Raw genomic sequence first — 26,000 nt, 5'->3', positions numbered from 1 at the left:
ACACATCACATGACTAACGTTTAGGATGTGTAAAACGAAATATATTACCTAATAATTCAGTGTATTCAAACCTGAGTTTTTACACATTTACATTAAATTATTTTCACTACACTGGGTTTATGTTAATTAAAATTCTTGAATATATCACTTGTGCCATCAATTCCATACTTTATATCTCAGAAATAGACTTTTAAGAAAAAAATAAAACTTTTCATATTATTCCTTCAGATGTTCTAGACTATATTTATCTGAAATATAAAATTATCAGTCTTTTTTTTTTCAAATCTATGTATTAAATCTCAGGATAATAGAAATATTACAGACTTCGATATCATGAGAGTCTCTAATACTGAGGAATTTTGACTGTGTTCTATTCGTTTTCTGTTGCTATGTGATCAAAATCGATAACAGTTTTGTTAATACTGCTTCAGTAAGAAAAATGCTACGCAGATGGAAAACTAATCAATTAATAATAAAAAATTTGGGCTGGAAAGCCAATTCTGATCTTCTTATAATTCAATATAAAGACTTACTGAAGCTAGTTATTGGAAAATGAATATATGCTTCTGGAAAAAAAAGAGACAAAACAGTTTCTTTATTTCACAGAAGTAGATGTAGGAGAACTCATTTCGATAGTGATCACGTGATCATGTTGCATGGTTAAGCTTGGGTAACATGGAGGCATATGATGTAAAAGCTTACTTCAAAAATTTTGAACGAACGATACGGCAAATCTTCCTCTGTAAACACGCATATAACGTGTAACCTATTTTTTTAGTATGTTATTGACACCACATATTTTAAGTAAATAAAGAATTTAATAAAAATAAACCATATAACCCTACAAGTTTAGTAAGTCGTCAGAGTTGTCAGGGGTGCTAGTAAAAAGTTACACCGAACAAAAGACTAGAAACAATGAATTACACCTAAGATGAAAAGCCAAACGGCTATTTTCTGGCGAGGTTGATATAAGTTAAGGGGATAAAAATCTCTTAAATGAATTACACCTATTAGATATTATCAGAGCTTCACATTTGGTACTCACTAATAAGTAACCAGAATAGAAAACATTAAATTCATTACTGTGTGCTTCTTGGAACACTGTCAGTTGTTGCAATCACGTTTTGTGTGGCATCGTGCGTGTCGTATCCTAGGTCCGTGGCAGTAAAGAAGACTAAACTTATCGTAAGATTAAGCCTTGATTTTTGTTACATTGTGTAGTGGAAATTCTATCATACATGATTTATTCTACCTCCTTTTTTTTCTACGTCTTTTGCGCATTCAGACATGCTTATCTCGCCTGACGTATCTGGCCTACTCAGCAAATGCCAAAAGAGAAATGAATTTCATAAACGTCTGGTTTTTTCATGAGACGATATTCAGGTTTTGGTGGATGAAAGAATCTGGAGATTTTATACAAATGTAAAATATTCACGTTGGTATTTCACTCAGGGAGCTACGTAGCCACCTTGTTTGTAACATTCTTAATGCAAGATAGCATGACTGTATTCTTAAAATCTTCTTTAAGTAGAGTAGCTGTGAGAGGTGTATTAATAAGCTTTGTTGATCCTCTTGGGTTGATAACCATTGATTGCGAAGTTCTGTCTCAGGTAGTTCAGGACAAATATTGGGAACAAAATGAATGACTTCTATGGATTCGCTCTTTTCTCCAGCTTTAGACAACCACTTTATGGAAAATTTCGTCTCGTAGGAAATCCAAAACTATCACAAGAATCCAAGCATTTGGTTACGTTACATTGACTATATTTTCATTATTTGGTTAGGAACAAAGGAGGAGTTAATTAATTACAAACATTATCTGAACAACTTAAATCCGAACATATAATTTACTCTTGGAAGATCATCCTTAGTAGTATGGGTGACACTTCTGACAAGATCAAGATCAAGATAAGATAAGGAATTGTGACGTGATTGGTTGTTCATTTGATGAAGTCATTGTGGGTGTGAAGTCATGAGATTGGAATGTTTCTAATTTCCCTGGGGGCATATGTGTCAGTGACGTGAGGTCTTATGTTTTGGTTCGCGTATGGAATTATGGGTGATGGTAGAGATAAGGATTCGTGTTGTGATTGGGGATGCACTTCTGACCAGATCAAGTTCATGATAAGATAAGGAATCGAGAAGTGGGTGTGTGTTGTTATGAGATGTAGATAAGCCACCATCACGACTCTACTCTAAGAATTTCCACCCATTAACAGGAAAGAAATACTCAAAAATGTATTGGAAAATGAGTACACCCATCTATAGACAACCAAACACAAAACCTGACTACAATGACGGCTGTGTGTCACCCTCGGAAAATTCCAAGATATCTTCTCTCAAAAACATCGTCCACAATTCCATAGCTAAACCAAAACACCATGTAATATCACAGAGAGACTTATGTTCCCCAGAAATTTCCAAACACATAACGTCACTATTCTTATTTCTAAATGCCACCCATAATGCATTAAGCGAACCAAACACAACACGATGTCCCTGACAGACGTGGGCCCCAACGAAATTCTAAATATTCCAAACTCTATAACAACAAACATTCTCATCACGATTCCTTATCTTATCTTGATCTTCATCTGGTCAGAAGTGTCCAACCAATCACGACACGATTTCTTATACACTAATATATCTCCCTTTCCATTCAAAACAACAATGTCACTTAGTTACAACTAAAAAATGACTTATTTTGATCTTGATCTGGTCAGAAGTGCATCACCAATCACAACGCGAATCCTTATCTCTACCATAACTCATAATTCCATACGCGAACCAAAACACAAGAACTCAAGTCACTGACACATATGCCACCAGGAAAATTCCAAACATTCCAATTTCATGACGTCATCAAATGAACAACTAATCATGTCACGATTTCTAATCTTATCTTGATCTTGATCTTTTCAGAAGTGTCACCCATACTACTATTCTTGTCAATATATAGAAAATCTACAACAACGGGAAGAGTTTTCATGCCGCTTCATATCATCATCGATTAAGTAAGACAGTTATGCATGATTAAACATTACCAAATAGAACATAGAAAATATCCAGCACATCAACTAAACGAAATGAAAAACGCACTACCTGAGACAGAACCTAGCACTCAGTGGATAATTATGAACCCAAGACGATCAACAAAATTCTTAATGTATCTCCTGCAACTCCTTTACTTGAAATAGACCAAGAATGCAATCACACTACCTTATGTAAAGCATAAGGTAGTGTGATTTCATGCAATGGTAAAAAAGCCATTTCGATGTTGTACTCACGGAATCTTCAGATTCCTTACATCCACCAAAACCTCAGCATCATCGCAGGAAAAAAAAGGGCTAATGAGATTCGTTGCTTTTGTGGCATTTCTTATGTAGGTCAGACGTGAAGGTCATGGGAGATCCGTATGCTTGAAAACATAAACGACGTCATCAAAAGAAGACAGCCTAAAAGAGAATTGAGATCCCGTAAAATTACCACAGGCCATCAAGTAGTATGGCAACAAACAAAAATGCCTTCTATGATCATAATTGTTTAAGAAGAAGGTTCAAGAAAGACTTGCAAATACCACAGATTTCAAACAATATAACAAAAATCAAAGCTAAATCTTACACCAAGTGTTGTCTGCCTTGCTGCCGCGGACCTAGGATACGACACGGCGATACCACAGAACATAACACAACAACCAGCATTATTCCAACACGCATACATAATGAATTGAAAGTTTATTATTATTATTATTATTATTATTATTATTATTATTATTATTATTTAATTCTGGTTTCTTATTTGTATGTGTACTAGTTGTGTGTAGATTGATTTCGCATTCTTAACACAGATAGTCCGCTCTTTTTTGAGGAAAATGACAGAGCAGCAAGCAAGCAAACGAAAAAAATCTCTACAGGATCATAAGCATTTTACCACTGCTATCACTGAGGAGTAGAAATTTAAATGACACGATAGCACGTAAACCATAGAAATGAAAAACAAAATAAGAGAAGAGAAATGTATGGATCACGCCGTAACGTAAGAAGATGTAGAGTGTGTTGCAAAAATTACACCGAACCCCAAGTCTTGCTTCTCAAACTTAGGGTGTAATTTTAATTAATTTCACGAGACTTTTAGAACATTTCTCTATCAAAATGGAGGCAGTTCCTGTAGTAAAGTTGGACCTGTTGGAGGATTTTGACCAAGATTTAATTCTTCCTTAGATTTCCTACAAGATTCCAATTTTGACTACCATCATATCCGCCGCTAAGTTTAACTTTTACGCTTCCATTTTTTCAAATAAGATCCTCCACATCGCTTTGTGTGGTTTATAATGTGAATTATAATGTACATCTAAACTCAATTTCTACAAAATCTTCACAGCATTGGAAACGCAGAGTTCTACATAATGTATACAGAACTTTACTTGTTAATTGTATCTGATAGTACAATAAAGGAATCTCTTTGGATAATGCTGGTGCTAGGAAAATCTTAATTTCAGCTCTCACACTTATCGGACTTAATGATGAACTCTGGTAAATAGCATTTATTGCTTGTAGCCCAACATTCTCAAACGAGTGCATCATATTTTTGACTCCATACCACCGTTTTTCAGCGGTTTGTTTCTAATAACAGAGTTCGTATGCACACATCGAACCAACTAATTGTTTGTCATAGAGCCTCCTTAGTTTAGTCGATATAGGTGAAGCCCTTTCGTCGGAAAGACCTGGGTTTCAATTCTCGTCCATCATGTTAGGAACCGCTATCTGGTCTCTTTCGACGAAAGGTGAGTTAGCTGGTCTCATATACGGAGGTAAGGGATTTTTTTTTCACCCGGAAACTTGTGTTTTTTGTCTCTCAGAATAGGCAAACCGACCAGTGAACACACACACGAACTATATTCACAAAATACATACTTAATCTCTCACTAGGTGGTCTCAACGAGTTCTAAGGAACGGTTGAGGAACGGGGGTAACCCCATACGAATAAATAAAATAAAATGGTTTGTAATGGAAATGTAGACTATGGATTCAATAATTAATAAACGTATATAAACCTCTTCACCAGTGGATGTTGTGAACTCTTTTGTAATATCGAGAAAGGAGTCGCGATGCATATTTTTGTTTTCTGCATTCCTTTGTCCCTCGATCAATGTAATTGATCGAGGAACGAATAATTACATTGATCGATCAGCATAGATCAATGTAATTATTAAGCCTTTCTCTCATCACATTTACAATAACTGCCAATATCATTTCTTTTCGATCTTTAAATGACATTAGCCTATTGATCTAAAATGCTAGAATTATGCTCCAGTTAAGAAAAACGGATTGAACTCTGATATTATAAATTCCAGCCATCCTTCCGCAGAAGTCAATTAACTCTAAACCATTTCCCCATTTCCATTAGTTTACACAAATACTGTCTGTATGAATTCATTCTTTCTGTTCATAACTCGCAGTTTGATCTGTGAGTGATTTAGTACTATTTAAGATAAATGGATTTTTTAAAATATTTTTTAAATATAGTTTATGATGTGTCTCGAAATTCTATAATCAATCTTCAGTTATAATTTACAGGTTGAGAAGGGGCAGCATTTGTAAGTTTCATGTATCTAAATTGGAAATATTTTTCTGATATGCATTGCTTCTTGAGAACTTGCGCTATTTCAGAAGTAAACTGAAAAGCTTGCGTTCCTTCAGTTTCTAGTTGACCCAGGCCGCAGTTGCCTGCAAAGTCAATCCATAATTCTGAAAATTTATCACTACCTTTTAAAAAAGAAAAGATGTGTCATATTGCTAATTTAATTTCGTTGTATATAAAATACATGGCTACATATATAAAGTAAAAAGGAAAATTTTCATTTTAATTTCGAAAAGTAAACTTTTCATGAGAGCTAAAAATTAACTTGACTTCTTTATCCTGATAATTATTTTATACTTTACTACATTTTCTTCCTTTTCTGCTCAAAAGCTCAATAGCAACATCTTATTCTAACATCTTAATGGTGTTTCCCTGAATATTTTCTTATCTTAATGCATATCATCCTTCAAAAAAGATTTTTTCTTGCGTTAATCCAATGATGAGCACAGTTTTGAAATAATTTAAGCAAACACAGAGAATGCTTCATTAAAAAGGATAGCCAATAGACTTTTGTTTCATTTTATTTTGCAGATGTGGCGCAGGAGCTGTTTTGTAACAGTGATACTGAAAAAGTGGATAATGGGAACTGTGTGTGCCAGGAAAATTACAACAGATCAGATACTGGACTTTGTAAAGGTGAGTAGAGACATGCTCATTTAAATTTATATTCAAGAAAATGCAAATAGTTCTTTAAGAAGTGAAGTCAATTTTTTATCCTTTTTATTTAATATTATCTGCTAACAGTAATAATGAGCATAATTGATCTCGATAAAAATTTCCATCTACGGAAAATCAAATACTTAACAATTACAGACAAATTAGTTTTTACTTTTTAAATTTTCCTAATACTCGTACTACCACAAGTATTCTTTTTTTTTCAGTATCTAAATTTATGTTACTTGAAAAAAATATTAGTTAATCCCAAATCATAATATAAATGTAATTTATTACATATGCTTAACAATCTCCCAAAACACAATATAATAAATCTCTAATAAAATTTATAAATATAATTTACATGAAAATTGATTTTAAAATTTCATAAGCGATACACATCTTCATGCTCACACAAGAAATTTTAGTTTACTGTCATAATAAAATTTAAGGTTTTTCAGGAAAAACATAGAAAAGCATCCTGCTAATCCTTTTTAGAATGAACAGCTTTGAACTTTCTAATACACTTATTTCTATAAATATAGTCCAGAACATCTGAAGGAATAATATGAATTTAATGTAAATTGTAAAAACTCAGTCATTTCCAAAATGTAAGTCTTTCCACTCGAATAAAAATGTAACGTGTTTTTCGAAAGTAATCTCTTTTCCTTCAAATGAAAGAGAGAAATATAGTCGTCCTACCTCATGACACTTCACCTTAAACGCCATATCAGAAAATTTAATCACTTTCAGAAAAGTATCACTGAGGAAATCACTCCGAATAAACGATGTTGTCTTAACATCCTTCTAAAAAATCATTTTCATACTACTGAAAGAGTTTATTTTCTGTTTGCCGTTTTCTAAAGCAATATAGTTTGCCCATTTATCTCCAATATACTGTAATGCATAATATCTTAAATTTATGCATTACAATTTAGAAGAACTAATAATCTTTAATCTTGAAACAAATGTTACACTGTATCTTGAACTATTGGTCAGAAATACTAAAAATCCATATTTCTAAAATAATTCACTTTTTCCAAAACAATCTTGCCTGAAGGTACGGTGTGGGCATTGAAACTAATCCAATGTTTATTTTGATGTAAGAAAAAGTATGTTATAAGGTATATCCTCCTAAATTTGAGGACGGTTAAATGTTATAACTACTGCAGGATTATGACTGAATATGTTCTTTAATATTTTGTTGTGAACATTATGCAATTTGCCAAAGATATTTTTACATGTTCCAACTACAAATTTCATACCAAATTCTTAGTAAATCATTCCAGATATACTGAGTTAACTTGGCATTAGAAAATCTTCGCCCCCTCCCCCGAACATATTCGGCGTGATAACGAAGTACCATATGATATCAACGCCACGTGCGGCATGTTCCGTAATCAGTAAACATTTGCCAGTAATAGGGAAACGTGGCGACGTAAGCTAATTTGAACGCTGGCAGATAGTTCGGGCCCGGAGGACAGGTATCGAATATTAAAGAATGCATTTCGGAAACAACAGCACTTGTTGTGGTTCCCGTACTACTACATGAAGTGTCTGCCAAGACTGGATTCACTATGAATACACATCCAGCAAAAGAGTTCACATTCGTCATCCACTCATAGTTGATCCTAGAGGTGAGTGTAGGGTGTCACGACTGGTATCTTAGCAACGACGTGCAACAATCACAGAGATCCACCATTACACAGCGTAGTTCCACTCATTTCCACATGCAATGTGCACCATACCTTGCCTTGCCTGGAATCTCACAGCCAGAAAACAATAAAGATACACATAATGAATGCCAGGAATCGCAAACAACGTTTCGCATGAGCTAAAGAACCTCAACGGATGGAAGGTCGTCTGCAGTGATGTGTCCTGTTTCCTGCTGCACAATGCTAATGGTTGTGTTCATTTGGCATAAACAGCATGAAGCAATTGGGTTCAATAGCTCTGTGGAGGTGGTATTACAGTTTAAAACGGTTTTTCTTGCCAGGTCCTAGGTCGTTGGTTAACAAACAATGAATGCTGAATTCTACGGGGACCTGTTAGCTGATTATCTACATCCCTGTCTGCGAAAGATCTACCCCAACAACAGTGCCATCTTTCAACTGGACAACTAACTCACCTTGTCATCCGGCTCGTACACCTACTGAGTGGTTGGTGGAATTCGATAACGAATTCGCTACATTGCCTTGGTCTTCATCCTCACGACTGTGACCCAATTGAACATATGTGGGATAAGCTAGAACGGGGTGTGAGAACTGCTAATCCACACCTCCATAGAATGAGTGTGAACTGCCGTAGTTGCTGAAGCGCAAATGAGTCAATTTAAGCATGAAGGATGTTCAACAGCTTGTAGAAACTGTTCCTAAGCAATCCGCGAGCTTGGAGTGCACACGCGCGCACGCACACACACACACACACACACACACACACACACACACACACACACACACACACACACACAGAGAGAGAGAGAGAGAGAGAGAGAGAGAGACAGAGAGAGAGAGAGAGATGAGGGCTAAAGTGTTTTAAGGTGGATGTTCCTAATGCAAAGTTACTCAGTGCATAAAGTCTATAGAAACGTATGAAATCTTATGCATTTAATGTCATGCATCCTGTATACTGCATATCTTAGATTGTCTGAATCCTGCTTGGATATGGAGTTTTCATTTCTGATTATGATCACCTCCAGTATGCCCAGATACTATTAAGTGTCGACCCTCTCAATAGCATCGAAACTTCAGTAAATTTTAGCGCTACGAAGTAGAATTGTTTAATTGCCAAGTTTCCTTCTCTATCCTTCAGTTTAAACAGGAAACCTAAATCAAAATGAACATTCAGAAAACTAAATTTAAATTTAGTTTTCTGAATGTTCATTTTGATTTTGGTTTGACTGAACCATCTCTGCATACTTAAATACTCCAGTTTTCATGTTATGCTTTCATCATCATCGTCAAGTCTTTCCATGCCTACTGGCACATAAGGCTGCAATGCTGTTTCTCCATCTGCCCTTCTCCCTCGCAGCTGCTCTTGCTTCTGCCCAACTCGCCCACCTTACCTCCTTCATTTCGGATTCCATCATTCTTCTCCAAGTTAATATTGGACGACCTCTAGAGCGTCTTTCTTCTGGAATCCAACTCAGTGCTACTTCGGGAATTTTGTTTATCTACATGCGAAGAACATATCCAGTCCATTTCCATCTTCTTAGGCGAATCTGTTCACCTATTGACTTGGAGAAGTATTTGGCCTGAAGATTTTTAAAATTCTTCTTAAACATTTGTTTTGGAAAATGTCCAATTTATTGCTTTGTGCCTTGGTAAGTTTCCATGTTTAAGACCCATATTTGTTCTATAAATAATGTAAGTCTATAAATCTTTTGTGCGAGCAATACTGCTCGCACAATAGATTTATAGACTTATTCAAACAAGTTTCTTCAAATTAGTCTCTTCATCTTGCTTCGATTTTGGATTCAATCGTGAATAACTCTCCTTATTTTCTCTAATGGAGGAAGGGATTGCTTTTTTGTTACCATTGGTTTGTTTCATAATCTGATAAAGTTGTCTAACTTGGTCATTTTCTGCAGCATGTTGTGCTTTTTTGGCTAATTCCATCAGGCGTTTGGTTACTTTTGGCTCAATATTAGCGCAACTCCTTTTTCATGCTTTTCCTCTGATCCAGAGTACAATATTGTCTTATTGTCTTTAGTTTAATTACCAAAACCAGTCCAACTGAGTTCATTGATGCCTAAAATGTCTAACTTGTAATTGTTCATTTCACTTGTTACCTTCCTCGTTTTTCCTACCTGGTACAGTGTTCTGACATTCTGTGATCCAATCTATAATTTTTTTTTTGGCTTCATAAGTGTTTCTTTCGATAACAAGGGTTCCGAAAGGCATTTACCTTGATGTGTCATATATACGTTAATCGCATCAGACCAGGCTAGATAACCGTCTTCTGGAGTCTCGCAAGTCACGTCTGTTGCCAGGAGCATATGTGCATCCAGATTTGCAGTGTACGGAAGTAATCAGATACTTTTTTACAGGGAGGGGGTGATTAGCCCTTATACCAATCCCCGAAACGGTCCCAGCTATACTCTCGAGAACTGGGTCTCCATTTATCTCCTCTTACGATACGCAGGAGTGCGGTTGGGGAATTCTACAAACCGCCCCAACGGGGCGGGGTTGTAGAATTCCCTATGTAAGAGGACGTGTTATTTAATCCATGTAAGAGGAAGTGTTTAATCCATGTATTTAGTCCATGTAAGAGGACGGGTTATTTAATCCATGTAAGAGGACGTGTTTAATCCATGTATTTAGTCCATGTAAGAGGACGTGTTATTTAGAATTCCCCATGTAAGAGGACGTGTTATTTAATCCATGTAAGAGGAAGTGTTTAATCCATGTATTTAGTCCATGTAAGAGGACGGGTTATTTAATCCATGTAAGAGGACGTGTTTAATCCATGTATTTAGTCCATGTAAGAGGACGTGTTATTTAGAATTCCCCATGTAAGAGGACGTGTTATTTATTTTTATTATTATGTAACACCTCCAAGGAGTCCAAAGACTCATGCTTTACGGTTATAATATTGCTGGAAGAGAAAACTACAGGGTGTCCACAATGGACCTCCCTAGTTTCAACGTGTTACTACTACTTAAGTGTATGGACTATGGTGTCGAAATTATTAATTTTTTGTAACAAAAATTCGGGATAAAGCTTGTAGAATCTCTAGAACGTTTGAACAACCCAAAAATTGCATATTTTGGCATTTCAATTTTTACTGTTCTTTGAAACTAGGTAAAGTGCAATGTGGATACCACTCTGTATCGCCATGTCATGAGCATAGCTGATTTGGTTCTCTTTCAGATCCAATGAACAGAGGTAGTTCACTGCAATTGAGTTGAATTACAAGTATGTAATACAGTATTTTTAGCAAGCCTATGCGTACCTCCCAAGGTAAAAATCTGTATCCTTTTAACACTTTCCATTACCTTTTTGACTTCTCAATAAAATCATTTCTTTTAATCATGAGATCTGTATTTTAATACAAATGAAGTATTTATTATTCATATTGTGTAGATGCGGGAATTCGCAAGTACTCATATGCAAGTTACAATGAATACGGTTTCTATATGTATCCACAAAAAAATTAAAACACCACCCAATTTGTTATATGCTCTGCAGCTTTCGTTACAATGTTTACATATATTAAATACATGTCCTAAGTTTACATGTAGTATAATAAGTTAGAGTCAATTTCATATATAAAGGTTTCAGGTTCTTCATTAGTAGCTAACTATTACTAATATTACTCAGATCTTCATCGGTCCTAATATTGTGTATTTTGGCTGTGCTGTTGCTCCGAAAAAATATTTTACCGTCTGTAATCCACGTAAATTGGAACCGTTTCCTAACTTAAATTGTGTTTATAGCATGAAATAATTGTTTCGTAGCATTAGATATATGCTCGTTTAGATCTATTTTTATGTCATTAAGTTTTCTATTAATGTCTGAAGCTCTGACTTCAGTTCTTGTGTTCCTCGGTTTTTGTTTTTTTATTATTCATTACACGTCTCTAGTCACCGTGTCTTCTGTGCCTGCCTATAGAAAGATAAAAGTGTATGCTATTCTGGAACCTTGAGAAGTAGTTTGCTGTACCTGAAACACCATTAATGTTCACTGAAAAACAATAAGGAGAAGGCTGGCGAATTAGATTGTGATGTCAATGAAGAAATCGTCACCAACAGTCCCAAGTCCTATAATTACAGAAGGTGGGTGAATAAGATAGTAACTAAAGGGTTGAGTCACACAAAATTCTCCAACTGCCACAGAAATTAATCTGGAATGGATGATGGCAACAGCAACGAGTGATACGTAAGAATATTTAGTAACACAAGCTTCTAATTCAAGATTCGGGCTTGTGTCCAAAGACTCAAATCGTACTGGCAACTTGAATTGATCTTTACAGCGAAACGGATTGTATCCGCTTGTGCAACATTGCCTCAAGAGGCTTGTGCACTATTTCCTACTGGAATTCTTCATTATACAATTCCAGTTGCATCATGCCAATGACAATGGCTTTCACTTGAGACCACAATGTTCTCTCCATAGATAATTTTCTTTCATCTACTGATACTCACTCAATGTCGTAACGCTAAATAGATCTATACCCTATTTCTTTCCCACATGGCGGCTCTCTTCTTTTAACACAAGCTTCTAATGATCATACGTTTGAAGATAAGCTACCACGGACCCTTAAAACCTGGAAATTTGTTTCGGAAAAAAATTTTTTCATGCCATTTCAGCCAGTTTCACTTTTAAGCCAAATATCTCTCAGGTTATTCTATTTTATCCCAGTAATCATGAGGCAGGAAGAGAATTAAATATTGTTATGGAATAGTTACGGCCCTAACAACCCGAAAGCATTCAGTAGTATATTTAGGTTCACTCTTCATCAACCCTTCACATAGATGCATAAACCGAGAAATAATGTAACTAAAATGAAATGCAAGAATGAACATTGTTCAAAATCTTTCCTCATCGAAGCATTGCACAGCTTCTGAAACCTGAGCACTGCAGTTCCTTTCTTATGCTTTGCAACTAGAGCAAGGTTTGTTTGCCTGGTGTGAGCAAACTCACCTATCAAGTTTGGAGGTGATAATAATCAATGACAGTTGCCCGCCTATCATAAGCAGCTAGAAACGAACAAAGATGACTGATCATTTATGAATTTCTGCAATTTCCTGACTGCTGCTAATATGACCGTTTTCACAATGAAATAATGACAACAATACTTGAATGACCACAGATTTTCAATTCGTAAACAAAATCCAACCAACAGTGATTTTGTCACAGCATTGACTACTGCTCTCTTTAATATGCAAAGTAGATTGATTTCTAAATTTCAATATTCATATCTTCTTCATGAATACTATAACATATTTCTGTCATTTCAAAGTATGATTTGTGCACTTCAGTTGATGACATATGTATTGTTTAAAAATGTAGATGAAATAAATAAATTTAATTGGAATATTTCTTCCTATTTTACCAGGGATATAAAAGTGAATAAGATGAGGTTATAATTTCAAATTGTTGATTATCTATTGGCACCTATTTACAAGTCATATCGTAGATGCGCGTGCAGCACACATATGATTAGAGTTCAATTAGAATGAATAAATGTAAGCCAATTTAAATATATACCTATTTAAAAAATACCTATATTATATACGTATATAAAAATAATCCAAAATTTCAATTTATCTCTATAATCAGAACGATATGAAGTACGACGATATACAGGGTTCCTGAAGATTCCATGCAGACATGCTATCATATTTAAATTGGCTTCCATCTATTATCTTTCTTGAGATATAGGGAATTATCAAATAAGTTAGTTGAACAAGGGACTTAGTAAATCAGTGACGTTCCATATCATCACGACTAAAGCAAGAATTCATTAAAACCAACGAAGATACTACATAAAAGAAACTTTAAATATGATCTCTTGATGTAATCGCGTGCAAGTATTGCTGAATTATTCTCAGTGTAAGCGTTCTGGTTGTGTGTATACAAACAAATCCTTAAATCATTGCCTGATGGTAATTACATTTTTTAATGAATATGTATATACAGATGTTCATTTATTAATTCTATTTGAAATTTAATAGTGAATTCCTTGCACAAGCTTCTGCAATTGAAACTGTCACATAATCATACTTAATTACATACATCTTAAATAAATAAATAAATACATCTTAATTGTTTCATTGGCTTTCTTTCTGATGATACGTTTGCAATAAGCGATGCAAGAATAAGGATATTTGTATAAACTCTTGTACGTGTAAAATACGGTGGGTTGTAACCTGACATAACTATTATTCATGGAGATATTTTATTTCTCTTACTTTCGTAATTTTTATGATAAATAAATACCCAAAAACGTTTCATACTCGGATGATGGAAAGAATATTTTCAATTTCTAGAGGGTTGACAAGCCTGGTATTCACTGATTTTTATTTCTAAATAAATGAATGTCTTAATTACAATTAAAAGTGAAATGTTTTAATATTAATGTATGTATGATGCCATATCGCTAATTCCATCAAAAATCATCATATTCTAATGCTGTTTCTATATTCCTCTCTTCTCAAGTATGTTTTTAAAATCTGTAACATCTAGTTAATTAATTACCTAAGGAATTGCATCTTAAAATGCACAGATCAAACTGCCTCATTGTTTTCCTCAGTTAAACAGACTGCTATTACAAAATACAGCAACAATTCCAATGGATATCTGAAAATCAAACATAGCTCGAATACAGACGCAAACATACATAAAATACATACTCCAGATACACATAATACATGCAAATACATTCATGCATAACACAAATATATAACAAAAAATTCACTGTATATGCATCTTCCTTCTCTTCAAAATCAAGTATTGGACAACAATCTCTTAAATGCATAAAAAGTTTAATTTAAATTATATATATATATATATATATATATATATATAATATAATATAATTAAATTATAATATAAATATAATTATATATATATATATAATTTAATATAAGTTTATATTAAATAAATTATTTAGTAATTTATAATTAAATAAATAATTTAAATAAATTTAATAATTAAACCTAATAATTTAAGTCACTATTACTTTACACTTTCAGAAATACAACCAGAATGTGACAACATAACCTGTGGAGTTAATAAAGAATGCAAAAATGGAAAGTGTACTTGTTCATTTGGCTATGTGGAAAAAGAAAAAGATACATGCGAAGGTAAGTCTCGTGTGTCTAAATCATATATGACGTGCCTGTATTATCGAAATTTATTACAATATAGTTTTCATAACCTTTAAGTTATTTTTTTTCGTAAAATAAACTGATTTAAAACACGAAACGAGATCAAATGGAAATCATAAAATTGATTCACTCTATTTTTCAATTCATATAAAACTCTTTTCTGTAAATTCCAACCTTAAAAAGAAATTGGTACATTCTACTTCAAGCAAATAATATCCTTTACAAACAAATAAGTTAATATTCTATATCCGTCTTCCTATATGATTATTTTCCATGACGCTAATTCATCATTCGATGAATCTCTCTCTCTCTCTCTCCCTCTCTCTCTCAACAGAATATTCTGTTTGTTTGCTTCATTTTTCTCGTGGAAGATACACTGTTCCAAATATGGAAATATCAAAAATATAAAGGGAAGCAATGCCACAATGTCAATACTCAAATTATATCTTACATAATGTAACATAATTGAGCAGTATTACATGAAACAGCTCTGTAAAATAAAGCTTAAAACACCTTATTTCAGAATTTCTCAAATATGAAGTTACGTCATAACTAAAATATAATTTTATTAATGCTGACCATAAAAACAAACTTATATTATAGCCTACCAGTTTCGCCAGCAGTTCCGTCCGGCTTTATCAAGAAGTTTATGGAAAGACGTAAAAAGTAGTAAATGAAATTGAAAGTAACATAAAAAACGTTGTAAACCAACTAGTAGCTAAGGTTAAACGTTCGCGTGACAGAGAGGACTTATTCATTATCACGCATGCATGTTTGTTGTGAACGTGTAATGTGATTACTGTCTAGCTGTAGTTCAGCTTGATTAAGAGAGAGGATAAGGTTTTTCCAGGAACTATTTAGAATTACAACCTGATTTCTGTTGAGATTTCCGTCGGTTATTTATTAGTTATTTATTGTATATCAGAAGAGGAGGATACTCAGACTGAACTCTCACTAATAGCCAACACATTATCATAAAATGGATATCCTCAAAACATCATAAAAAAAATCTATACAGTGACAACCCCAGACAAGAAGAATCCCACCGTCAGCACATTTCTACTGTAGTTATCCCTTTCATCAAGTCAATTTCTTATCAAATAACAAGAATACTTGTTATTTGATAAGAGCCTACAACATCAGGGTGGTCTTCAAACCAACCACCAGCATCAGACAAGTTTTAGGATCCCCAAAAGATGAGGTACCTTTCTACAAATATCCAGGAGTATATTACATTTACTGCTTCTGTGATCTTGGCTATATCGGACAAACTTCACGGAGTTTAGAAATCAGACAAAAAGAACATGTTGGTGATGTCAACCACAACAGAAGTATCTCTTCCGGCTTAGCACATCATTTCTGTACGTCTAACCACGATAGAGTGGCAAAACAGCCCCATGCCATATCTCGATGACGACTACAGACATCATTTATTCAAGGAAGTCACAATAGTATCAATAACCGACGGAAACCTCAACAGAAATGAGGGTGAAATTCTAAACAGTTCCTGGAAAAACTTTATCCTCTCTCTTAATCAAGCTGAACTATAGCTAGCCAGTAATCACATTACGCGCTTACAACAAACACGCATGCGTGATAATGAATAAGAAAAATAAGTTCTGTCTGTCACGCAAACGTGTAACCTTAGCTACTAGTTGGTTTACAACGTTTTTTATGTTCCTTTCAATTTTCATTTACTAGTTTTTAGGTCTTTCCATAAACGCCTTGATAAAGCCAGACAGTCTACTTCCTAATGTTTTTGAAGGCTCGTGGATTCTCACTGTGCCATATCACAAATGATTTCACTTTATATCCAGCCACATTATCTCTAACAGAATCATAACATGGTCTTCAAGAGCGTTGAAATCAGGATTGGATATCAGCTTTGTGAGGATGAATTGTCCGATGAATTTTTTTCCGAAACAAGGAATTCTCATCCATATTAAATATTTGCTGTGGAAAATAATTTTCCTCCGTACAAATTTTATCCAATTTCTCCACAAACGCCTTGGCAGTCTTCTCATCGGAACTTGCAGATTCACCATATATATTTTCACTTTATGAAGCGCAAAACGCTGCTTGAATCTCATGAACCAACTGAAAGAAGCGTTGAATTCGTAGTCGAAATCGGGCGCTGCTTTCTCCTTCAGCATGTTAAAGAGACTTAGTGCCATAACGGTTATGGTCATAGTGCTAAGAGGTATGCGCTTTTGGTTTAGGTCATTCATGCATGATGGAAGTATCTTTTTTCAATCAACGATAGGACCTTGACTTTGCTAACTCACTATCGTTGAACTTGCAACTTCGTTTCAGGATCAATTGCTCGGCAATTTTTCTGTGATTCTTCACTAGGTTTTTAATTGGGAGTGCAGGGGCCATGTTGCACAAAATATAGCAAAATATATTTAACTATAAATACACAAATAACCTATTTGTTAAACACAAAATCAAGAGGAACTGTTAAAGCCACGTGCTGACTGCCGAGGGAGGTTACCGCTGAATGCGCTGTTGCCACTGCATTGCCAAATAAAAAGCTTTTTACATTACGCTTGCTTTTGTCTTGTTCGAAAGTATAGTCGAAAATATTATTTTTTCCATTATGGAATCACGCAGGTATCTTTGAACGGACGTAAGTCGAAGAATGACTGACTGCATACGTTTTTTGAGAGAGGCCTTAGAGAATGACTTGCTGTGAATCGCCATAGCTCCAAAAATGATGACATTATTTTTGATATAACTCCCACGGTTACGAAAGTCTGGATCACCAAACTTGACAGAGCTATTAGCATCAATCAATTAAATTTTTTACACACCAATACGTTTCTCTATCGTTTACTGGATTTTGGGGGATAAAACTCTTATAAAAGAAAAAAAAAAAGAAAATTATCTACAATATTATGAAAATTATGATATCAAAAAATGTTTACTTAAATGCATAACATAGGAAGTAAAGGAATGCTCTCTACAAAATTCTAAAAGAATCATCTGAAAAGAAAACCTGAAAGAGTAAATTTTCGTAGAAAATGGCCATTGGCCGTATTTCTTTAATATGAATATGCTTCATTTTCCTGTAGAGAAGAGATGTTGTTACCTGGATCACTAAACTGTACAGAGCTAATTGCATCAAAATATTTACACAACAATACAAGAGACAATCTCCTAAAAGCCGGCAGACTGAAAAAAATCAGTTGACAAGGACTTAACCGCATCACAAGACAATACACCAATCTTTCTGAAAAAAACCAGTTGTCAAGGACTTAACCGCATCACAAGACAATACACCAATCTTTCTCTCTGAGTATTTAACCCCTTCTAATCCTAACAGAAGTATCCATAACTAATGACGAAGCGACTGCTTTCCACATTCAAGGCTTCCAACAACATAGATCATGCCGCCAAACGAATAGAGGGGGTGGAATATTAATATTTATCGAAAATAAATTAATAGCAAAGAAACTGTCTATCAGTTTGAACATGCTGAAACCCTTTGCATCGAAATCACTAATACCACCAATAGACATCATCCCATAAAATTAATGCTATTTTTTGTTATGTTGGGCCCATATACAGGAGGTTGGTTGGTCAACCTATAGTATGTTAGTACCGTATATGGGTGGTGGGTTGCGAAAGGAGACACTTGTTTACATTTGATTTGAACGCCTGTATGTTGCATACCTTGGGAAATACGTCTGGTAGGAAGCCTGTTCCACAGTACTGCAGTGGCAGGGATGAATGAGGAGGAAAAGAAACTTGTTCTGTGGGTTTCAAGATGTACTGTGAAAGGATGTTGGGCAGCAGCTGTACGTGTTCCGATGGGCTTAGTACAGGGTGAGGGGAATTGTTGATGCTGTTTCAGATGAGCATTTTCCATGGAAATATTTATAGAATTTACAGTTTGCAGAGCCAAGCGTCTATGTGAACGTTTGGGGAGTCAGTTGGTGAGGGATGGGTCATTTATTAGTCTTATTGCTCTCCTCTGTATTGAGCCAAGAATTTTGAGGGAGCTTTTTTGGAGCCCCACTCCAGATGTGACAGCAGTATTTGAGAGCTTGGCGGATTTGTGACTTGTATAGTGTTAACAGCTGTTTACAGGTGAAGTAGCCTCTTGTGTTAAAGAGAAAACCTAGTTTTTTGGAAGCTGAGGATGCAATGGTTGTGATGTGTTTATGCCAGCAGAGGCTTGATGTCAAAGTAACTCCGAGAAGAGAAATTTCATCTTATCTGAGAATTTGAGTGTAATCGAAAACGATCCTGGGGGGAAATGGTTCTTTTTTGTGAGAAATAAGACAGAACTGGGTTTTACTAGCGTTGAAGTTGACAAGGTTATCTGATCCCCATTGGTGAATGGCTTGGAGGTCAGAATTAAGGGCAGTGGTGGTTGGTGTTTGCAAATGATATTTACAGGCCACCAAACTTAAACATGATAAAATTCTTGCACGAACTCAATTGCTGGCTTTCACCTCAAGAAATATGCTCAACTGAATATCTAATGATAATCGGCGGCATAAACATAAATATTGCAAACGAAAACCAGAACAACACTGTACAATATCTAAGCACGCTACACATGTATAAGGTAATACCAACAATAACATCATTTACTAGAGAAGGATTATTTGGAAATACTATCGCTGCCTCCTGTCTAGATCATATAAACGTTCGAACACCACCCAAACAGGTACAGTGCATCAGTCATGAAGTGCAAAGTAGCAGATTATTACTTCACGGCTAAACCTGCACACTAAGACAATATCCATGCAATGCCCCATAGAAGAAAAGTAACACAAAACAATAATAGACGAAGAAATAGTCAACCAATAAATAAGAAAACCCGACTGGGAACACATGACATCAGATTCAGCATATATCTTATACAACAACATTAAACTAACACTGGAGTAAATTTATAAGAAAACTGCAAAGAAAGTCAGAATTCGTTCAAAAACAACCCGAAATCCCAGGGTTGTTTTTGAACAACCAAAGGATTTTGGGTTGTTTAAAACTTAATCCTAGAAATAAAACGTTAGTCTTAGGAATAACAAGGAATCGCCTTACAACACAAATAAGAAATGCAAAAAGAAACCACTACAGAGACAAATTAAACTCTGCACAAAACAACATGAAACAAATCTGACATCTGCTCAACTAGATGCTAGATTATGCACCCAACACCACCGCCTGCGAAACCATAAATGGTACCTTAAATGCTACCTCCTGATGATTTGCTGTTAGTGGTTTATTATATAACTGTTTATTTTAACTGTTTATTAAAGTTGTCGGTTTATTATATAACTCTTGCAGCTAAAGTTCGGTAAATATTTTGTTAAGGAAAATGATATGATTTTGGTCAAAAAGTCTTTGTTCTGTTATTGCATGTTCTGGGAATTTTTGTTTCCAAAATAAATGCATACGCTTTCTGAAACCTCGTTTTTCTAGTGTTGATCTGTAAAAACATTTCCTAAATTTTCTGTTTTCTTCTAAACTCCATTTTTTACGTTTGGTTTCTTCCGGCCGCTTTTCAGCTTCCTGCCCTGATTGCCCTGCAAGGAGAAATGGGTCCTGTAGCACACTTGTCGCCTGATGCCCAGGATCCCCAACATCTGACGCAGTCCTTGATGACTCGGGCGTCGACTGATTCGGTATAGATCTCTTCTTTCTTTCCACCATTAAGATGGGGATGGAACACTGTTATCTGGCTCCTCAGTTGAGACCAGTCTGACAAGGACGGCCCTGCTGGCAGCTCGGCTACCGGTAGAATAGCTCACATCATCATTGAAGCACGCAAACCCCACCGCCACGAAAAGGTCGTGTGCCTTCGGGGAGATTATTATTATTATTATTATTAGCAGTAGTAGTAGTAGTACTGCTCTTCTGATCATTAGAAAAATTACCACAAAAAACAAAACATAAAAAACACATAAAAAGGAAGACAAAAAGGCTAACAAAAATGAAACCGATTTTTTGTTCCACATACACTTAACCAGAATTCGTCACCGAAATACTAATATACATTATGCGAACCACCCCTGCAAAGACTAATTTAAATCAGTCCTGTCGTTTCACTCTTCGTAAATATGTATGGTAAAAAATTTCAAAATTTCTGCATTTATTTATCGCTTTTATTGGTCTTCAAACGCCCAAGCACTGAACTCAATACTTGATTGATGACCTGATTGAGTTTTCTTTCTCCGTTTCCACTGATCATGCTGAAAGGGATATTGCGTCACTTGCAGTTAGTATTAATCTAACATCATCTAAACTACATCTAACAACATCATCCACCTGAGTGAATGACGATTCATGGTAACGGAAACTTTCACTTGGTTTTTATCTGAGTTTTACGAAGAGGAGAACAGATATCTATATTACATCTGAAAAGAGAAATGGTTAAAAAAGCAAAAAAGTCAGAAGTGTTGGCAGTATCGTCAGGATTACCTAAGTTGAGTAATAATCTAAACTCTTTTGTCATTACAGTAACAAATTGGATGACATCGGAACCGGAATACGACGTCAGCTTCTCCTTATGGTTACACTGCAGATTGAAACAACTGCAGAGGGGAGGAAAAAAGGTCTGATTTCGATATTACTCAAATACAAAACCCTCGCTTTCTATTCAGATTATAGTTTCGCCACCTGGCCCCGTTAATATCCTATAAAATTATCCAAAGTTAATCAGACATTAACATTAAGAAAAGCACAGGCTAATCGCAGGAAGAAAAACAAAGATGAATATTACGTCTTAACCAGATCTCCAAATAAGATCAGAATCTTAAAAAACTCCTTCTCAGCCATACACCAACCGATAGCAATATATAAATCTCAGCCCAACCATCTTTGTAATATTGCTCACTCATTTTCAGTGGTACGCCAAACTCCTCCATAAAAATGAATGACATTAGAAGGAACCATTCTAATGCCATTAATCAGTGACGTGTGTGATCAATACATTAAGGGAAAAATAACGAATCTCTTGATGTTTTTATTTTCCAGCTGGAGTATAAGCGAAAATAGATGGTTATGAGGAAGTAACTTGACTGAGTCTGTGTAATGTTTCCTTTCACAGACTCAGTCAAGTTACTTCCTCATAACCATCTGTTTTCGCTTATCCTTCACAGCTGGAAAAGAAAAACATCAAGCGATTTTTTAATTTTCCTTTAACGTAATGAAGATAGCGCGTCGCGCGCGTGCGCGTGTATGTGTGTGTGTTAGAATTTTGCAACATTTTGTTGAATTGTGATGAAGAACTCACTGTTGAATATTGCATATTTTATACTCAAATTCTGACAAGTGGAAGAATACTTTTTAAAAAGGAGATCAGTTAACTTTTATATTATTCATTAGTTCTTCTTACCTTATAATTAATATCTTTAATGGAATTATTGTGTTCATTGCACAGAATATTTATTCGTTATTTAATTAATTTAATTTTTTTTTGTGGCAGCAATATGTGGAAAAGATAAACACAAGAAAGACTGCATTGCACACGGTGCTTTTTGTACGGTTAACCAACAGAATGAACCAAGTTGCACTTGCCCAGCTGGATTTTCCGAATACGTTGCTGGACAATCATGTACTATTGGTAAGTATCCGAAAAGTATTTATCTTATCATTTTAATAACGAAGTAAATTTTTTTTATTTATTTGCAAAATAATATTGTTGCAAATAAATTACACACAATACACGTAATTAGCACTTGTATGCGGCTCTCCTTTTAATAAATATGGATTTGACATTTTCTTTTCTTCAATTATTATATTTTTTCCCATTAAGACTTTTTTCCTCTCATCGGATCCCTTGTATAGGATCACTGGTATAGCCCAAGTATTAGAGCAATCAACGTAGCACAGATTGCATAATAGACTCACTATTAAATCAACTAACACCAAATACCTATGGATACAGCCTAATTGCGATTTTATATGCAAAACATTCCGAACATATATGAGAAAGCAACCCGACAATCACTAAACTAAGAAACAAAATATGGTATTCATCCTGGAATAATAATAATATTATACCCTTACTTCAGCCATAAGATGCAAATCTGAAAAACGAAAGTCAAAACCACACCTAAAACACAAATATTAGAAATTATAAAACAGTTTTGGAATGTAGAAACAATGAAGAAAGAAAAACAAATAGATTCTACTAAATATCCCTTTCCAGCCAGTGAATGGCGATGTTAGGAAAACTTAGTAGGGAATAAATGAGCCAATAAATAATAGAAGAAATTCTCAATAATGATACTAAAATAATTTATCTATGAGATTCACACCCAAAGATCGCTAATAATTTCAACAAAGCATTTCCTAATAATAGTAATACTGCAAAACTAAAACAATATCACTCCCGATACCTGCCATCTGAGAAAGATGACTTCCGACAGCAAGTATATTGCATGGCTTTTCCTTAAGTCACAATGGAAGAACCTGCATTGACAACTGAAATGAGCAAAACCAATCAAGTCCAGGAATGATATAATCAGATCTCCCAGTGTTAAGAGAAAGTTCAGTCTTCAAAAAAACATCTTTCAGGAGTTAATTAATTCATTACTCGAAACAGGAAATATTCCTCTTCAGTTATCAGTGATTACACCAATTTATAAAAGTATGTAACAAAGAATAGCATGAAAAAACTATTGTTCCTCCCTAATATTCTTGCATTAAAAATAATGAAAATAATCTTAAATAACAGGATTAAGATTTCCAAAAAGGAGTAACTACAGCTGATTTACTCGAGTAATTGCACGCAAATGAACCTATTTTGACAAGAATGATTCTTGTGCACTCAAAATCTGATGGCAAATTAATTAACTGAACTTAATTAGTTAAGTGGAATTAATTAATGAAACTAAATCTCAGAAAGAAATAATTCTGTTATCATTATTAGTATTAGCAGTAGTTTCTTACTCTTCATACTTAAACATATAAGACCATCTACGGCGGCTTTATAGCATAAACACATGAATTCCCTAATTTCATACATTAAACATATACAATACACGTAGGTATTAGAAAATCCGTTTAAAGTCGCTTTTATATTGATGAAGAGAAGAACAGTAGTACTCTGAAAAAAATACATCACAGGTCTCAGAATGGTAACCATGGATTAATCAACTCAATGCTGAAAAAAAAAGAACAGAAAATGAATCATTGGGTGTAATCGCCACCGGGGCATATCACAAGATTCCCCATCCGATTTTTATTATGTGTAAAAGTATAAAAAAGAATAACATAAAAACCAGTTGTTCCGCTTTAATCGTCCTGCATCGGAAAAAAGTTATTTTCTCCCTCTTTCATTCTCTTACATGATTTCCTTAGTTTTTTCCTTGAGTTTCATTTAATATTTTATACAGATATTTATACATGAACCGACCTTTAATAAACTTATAATTAACTCTTTCTTAAAAAAATATTGTTATTCGCCGTTTCTGTAATCTCATGCTGAGTTCTTTCCACACATGTTATCCCAACAGCAATAAATAAATAAATAACTTCATTTTTTTCCATTATTTTCTTAATTAAGACACATCAGAAAGCACTCATCCATCTGGGGTCAGTCATCAATAAATATTTAGATTCGGATAACAAATGGGTAATTTAAAAAATTCTGTTGAATAAAAAATTTATGCAGAAGAAACTTTTCTGTTTAAGTTTTAATTTTTACACTTTCGAAATTAAAGTTTAGGATTCCGCTTATAAAGTGTCCGAAGGACAGAAATTTTACCTGTTTAATCTAAATGCCATTCATAAATACAGAGATAGAAAGAGGAAAACGGCAATTAATGTGCATTGCATCGCGGTAAATAATCTACACGACACTAATCCTAGTATGCACCCCAGTAATCTCTCCAGTGTTATAGGCCAGCAAATCTGCCTGATTACAATTGGATGTGGGATCTGCTCCTCCTCCCTCCCCCTGAAAAGAAAGTTAATTTTAAAATGGATCGAATGGTCTACTTTACTCTTTTGCTGAAGATTCTAGTACGCATACATAGTGCTTATGAAATTACAATTTGGTATGGATTTTTATTCAGTAAATGAGAACTGTTTACTCAGTGTTATACAGTACTTGAGTAAAATATGTTTAGCATCGACTTGCATTACCATACCTAATTGTTATTCTTTATTTTCAGCTGGACATTCATATACCATCCGATTAAAACCAGGAATTAAATATGGATCGCCAGTAATGACAAACGACAATGGAAGATCAGAAGAATTCTTTGAACATTGGCTTGATGTTAACACATTTAAAAATGATTTCAAGCAGTCGGTGAGTATTTTCTGTTTATTGAAATGGGTGCCTATATATCTAATCTTGGATTAAAGCTCTATTACGACTAGAAACTCACACTTCTACTACATATTTCAAGCATTGTGATAAAATTTTCATAGAAATGAAATTATTATTCTTGTAGTTTTGCTTAATACTATTCGTTTAAACAGAAATTGTACTAAGATGTTCTTACAAAACAGTATGTTGCAGTGGTTCATCGTTAGCTTTCTTCCTGTTTAGTTATTCAAACATTCACAATAATCTCAAGCAAATCCATTTAAATATAAAATTGATTAAAACGTTAACGAACAGTAAACATTAGGTTTCTGTCTTTATGCCTGACAGAAAGCCTAGTAATCCTGTCTCTCAAGCATTACACAAAGCATAAAATCATCAACAACTACGTCTACTCCTTGCCTTTGATAGACGTCACTGGACCATTGAAGACCAAAAATGGTTGCCTTTTCGGATAAATCTCTTTTCCAGCTTACGTTGTGAACTTTACGGTGGAAGATTACGAGATAACTTGGAAAGAGAAATCAGTCCAATATCACAGGGCCAGCAGCAACAGGTAGGAAGTTTTGGTATAGCATA

At 34.6% G+C, this 26,000-nt stretch overlaps 1 protein-coding gene across 1 annotated transcript in view; it reads left to right on the top strand.

Annotated features, from left to right (window-relative positions):
* LOC150092069 (uncharacterized) overlaps positions 1-25,403 on the top strand; it is a gene marked incomplete at its 3' end in the record, with an annotated part of 87,420 nt that extends 62,017 nt beyond the window's left edge. The window contains exons 13-16 of the mRNA XM_090415334.1: positions 6,172-6,276; positions 14,993-15,103; positions 22,569-22,706; positions 25,264-25,403. Of these exons, the coding sequence (XP_090271460.1) occupies positions 6,172-6,276; positions 14,993-15,103; positions 22,569-22,706; positions 25,264-25,403 (494 nt within the window). The remainder of the gene's footprint in view (positions 1-6,171; positions 6,277-14,992; positions 15,104-22,568; positions 22,707-25,263) is intronic.
* Positions 25,404-26,000: the final 597 nt, after the last annotated feature.

The sequence above is a fragment of the Typopeltis vanoorti genome, unplaced genomic scaffold (assembly GCF_054136105.1).
Source record: "Typopeltis vanoorti isolate ZY-2024b unplaced genomic scaffold, IOZ_Tvanoo_1.0 HiC_scaffold_829, whole genome shotgun sequence".
Classification (NCBI taxonomy): Eukaryota; Metazoa; Arthropoda; class Arachnida; order Uropygi; family Thelyphonidae; genus Typopeltis; species Typopeltis vanoorti.
Note: the sequence above shows the minus strand (reverse complement) of the source record. Positions and strands in the feature narration are given on the sequence as shown.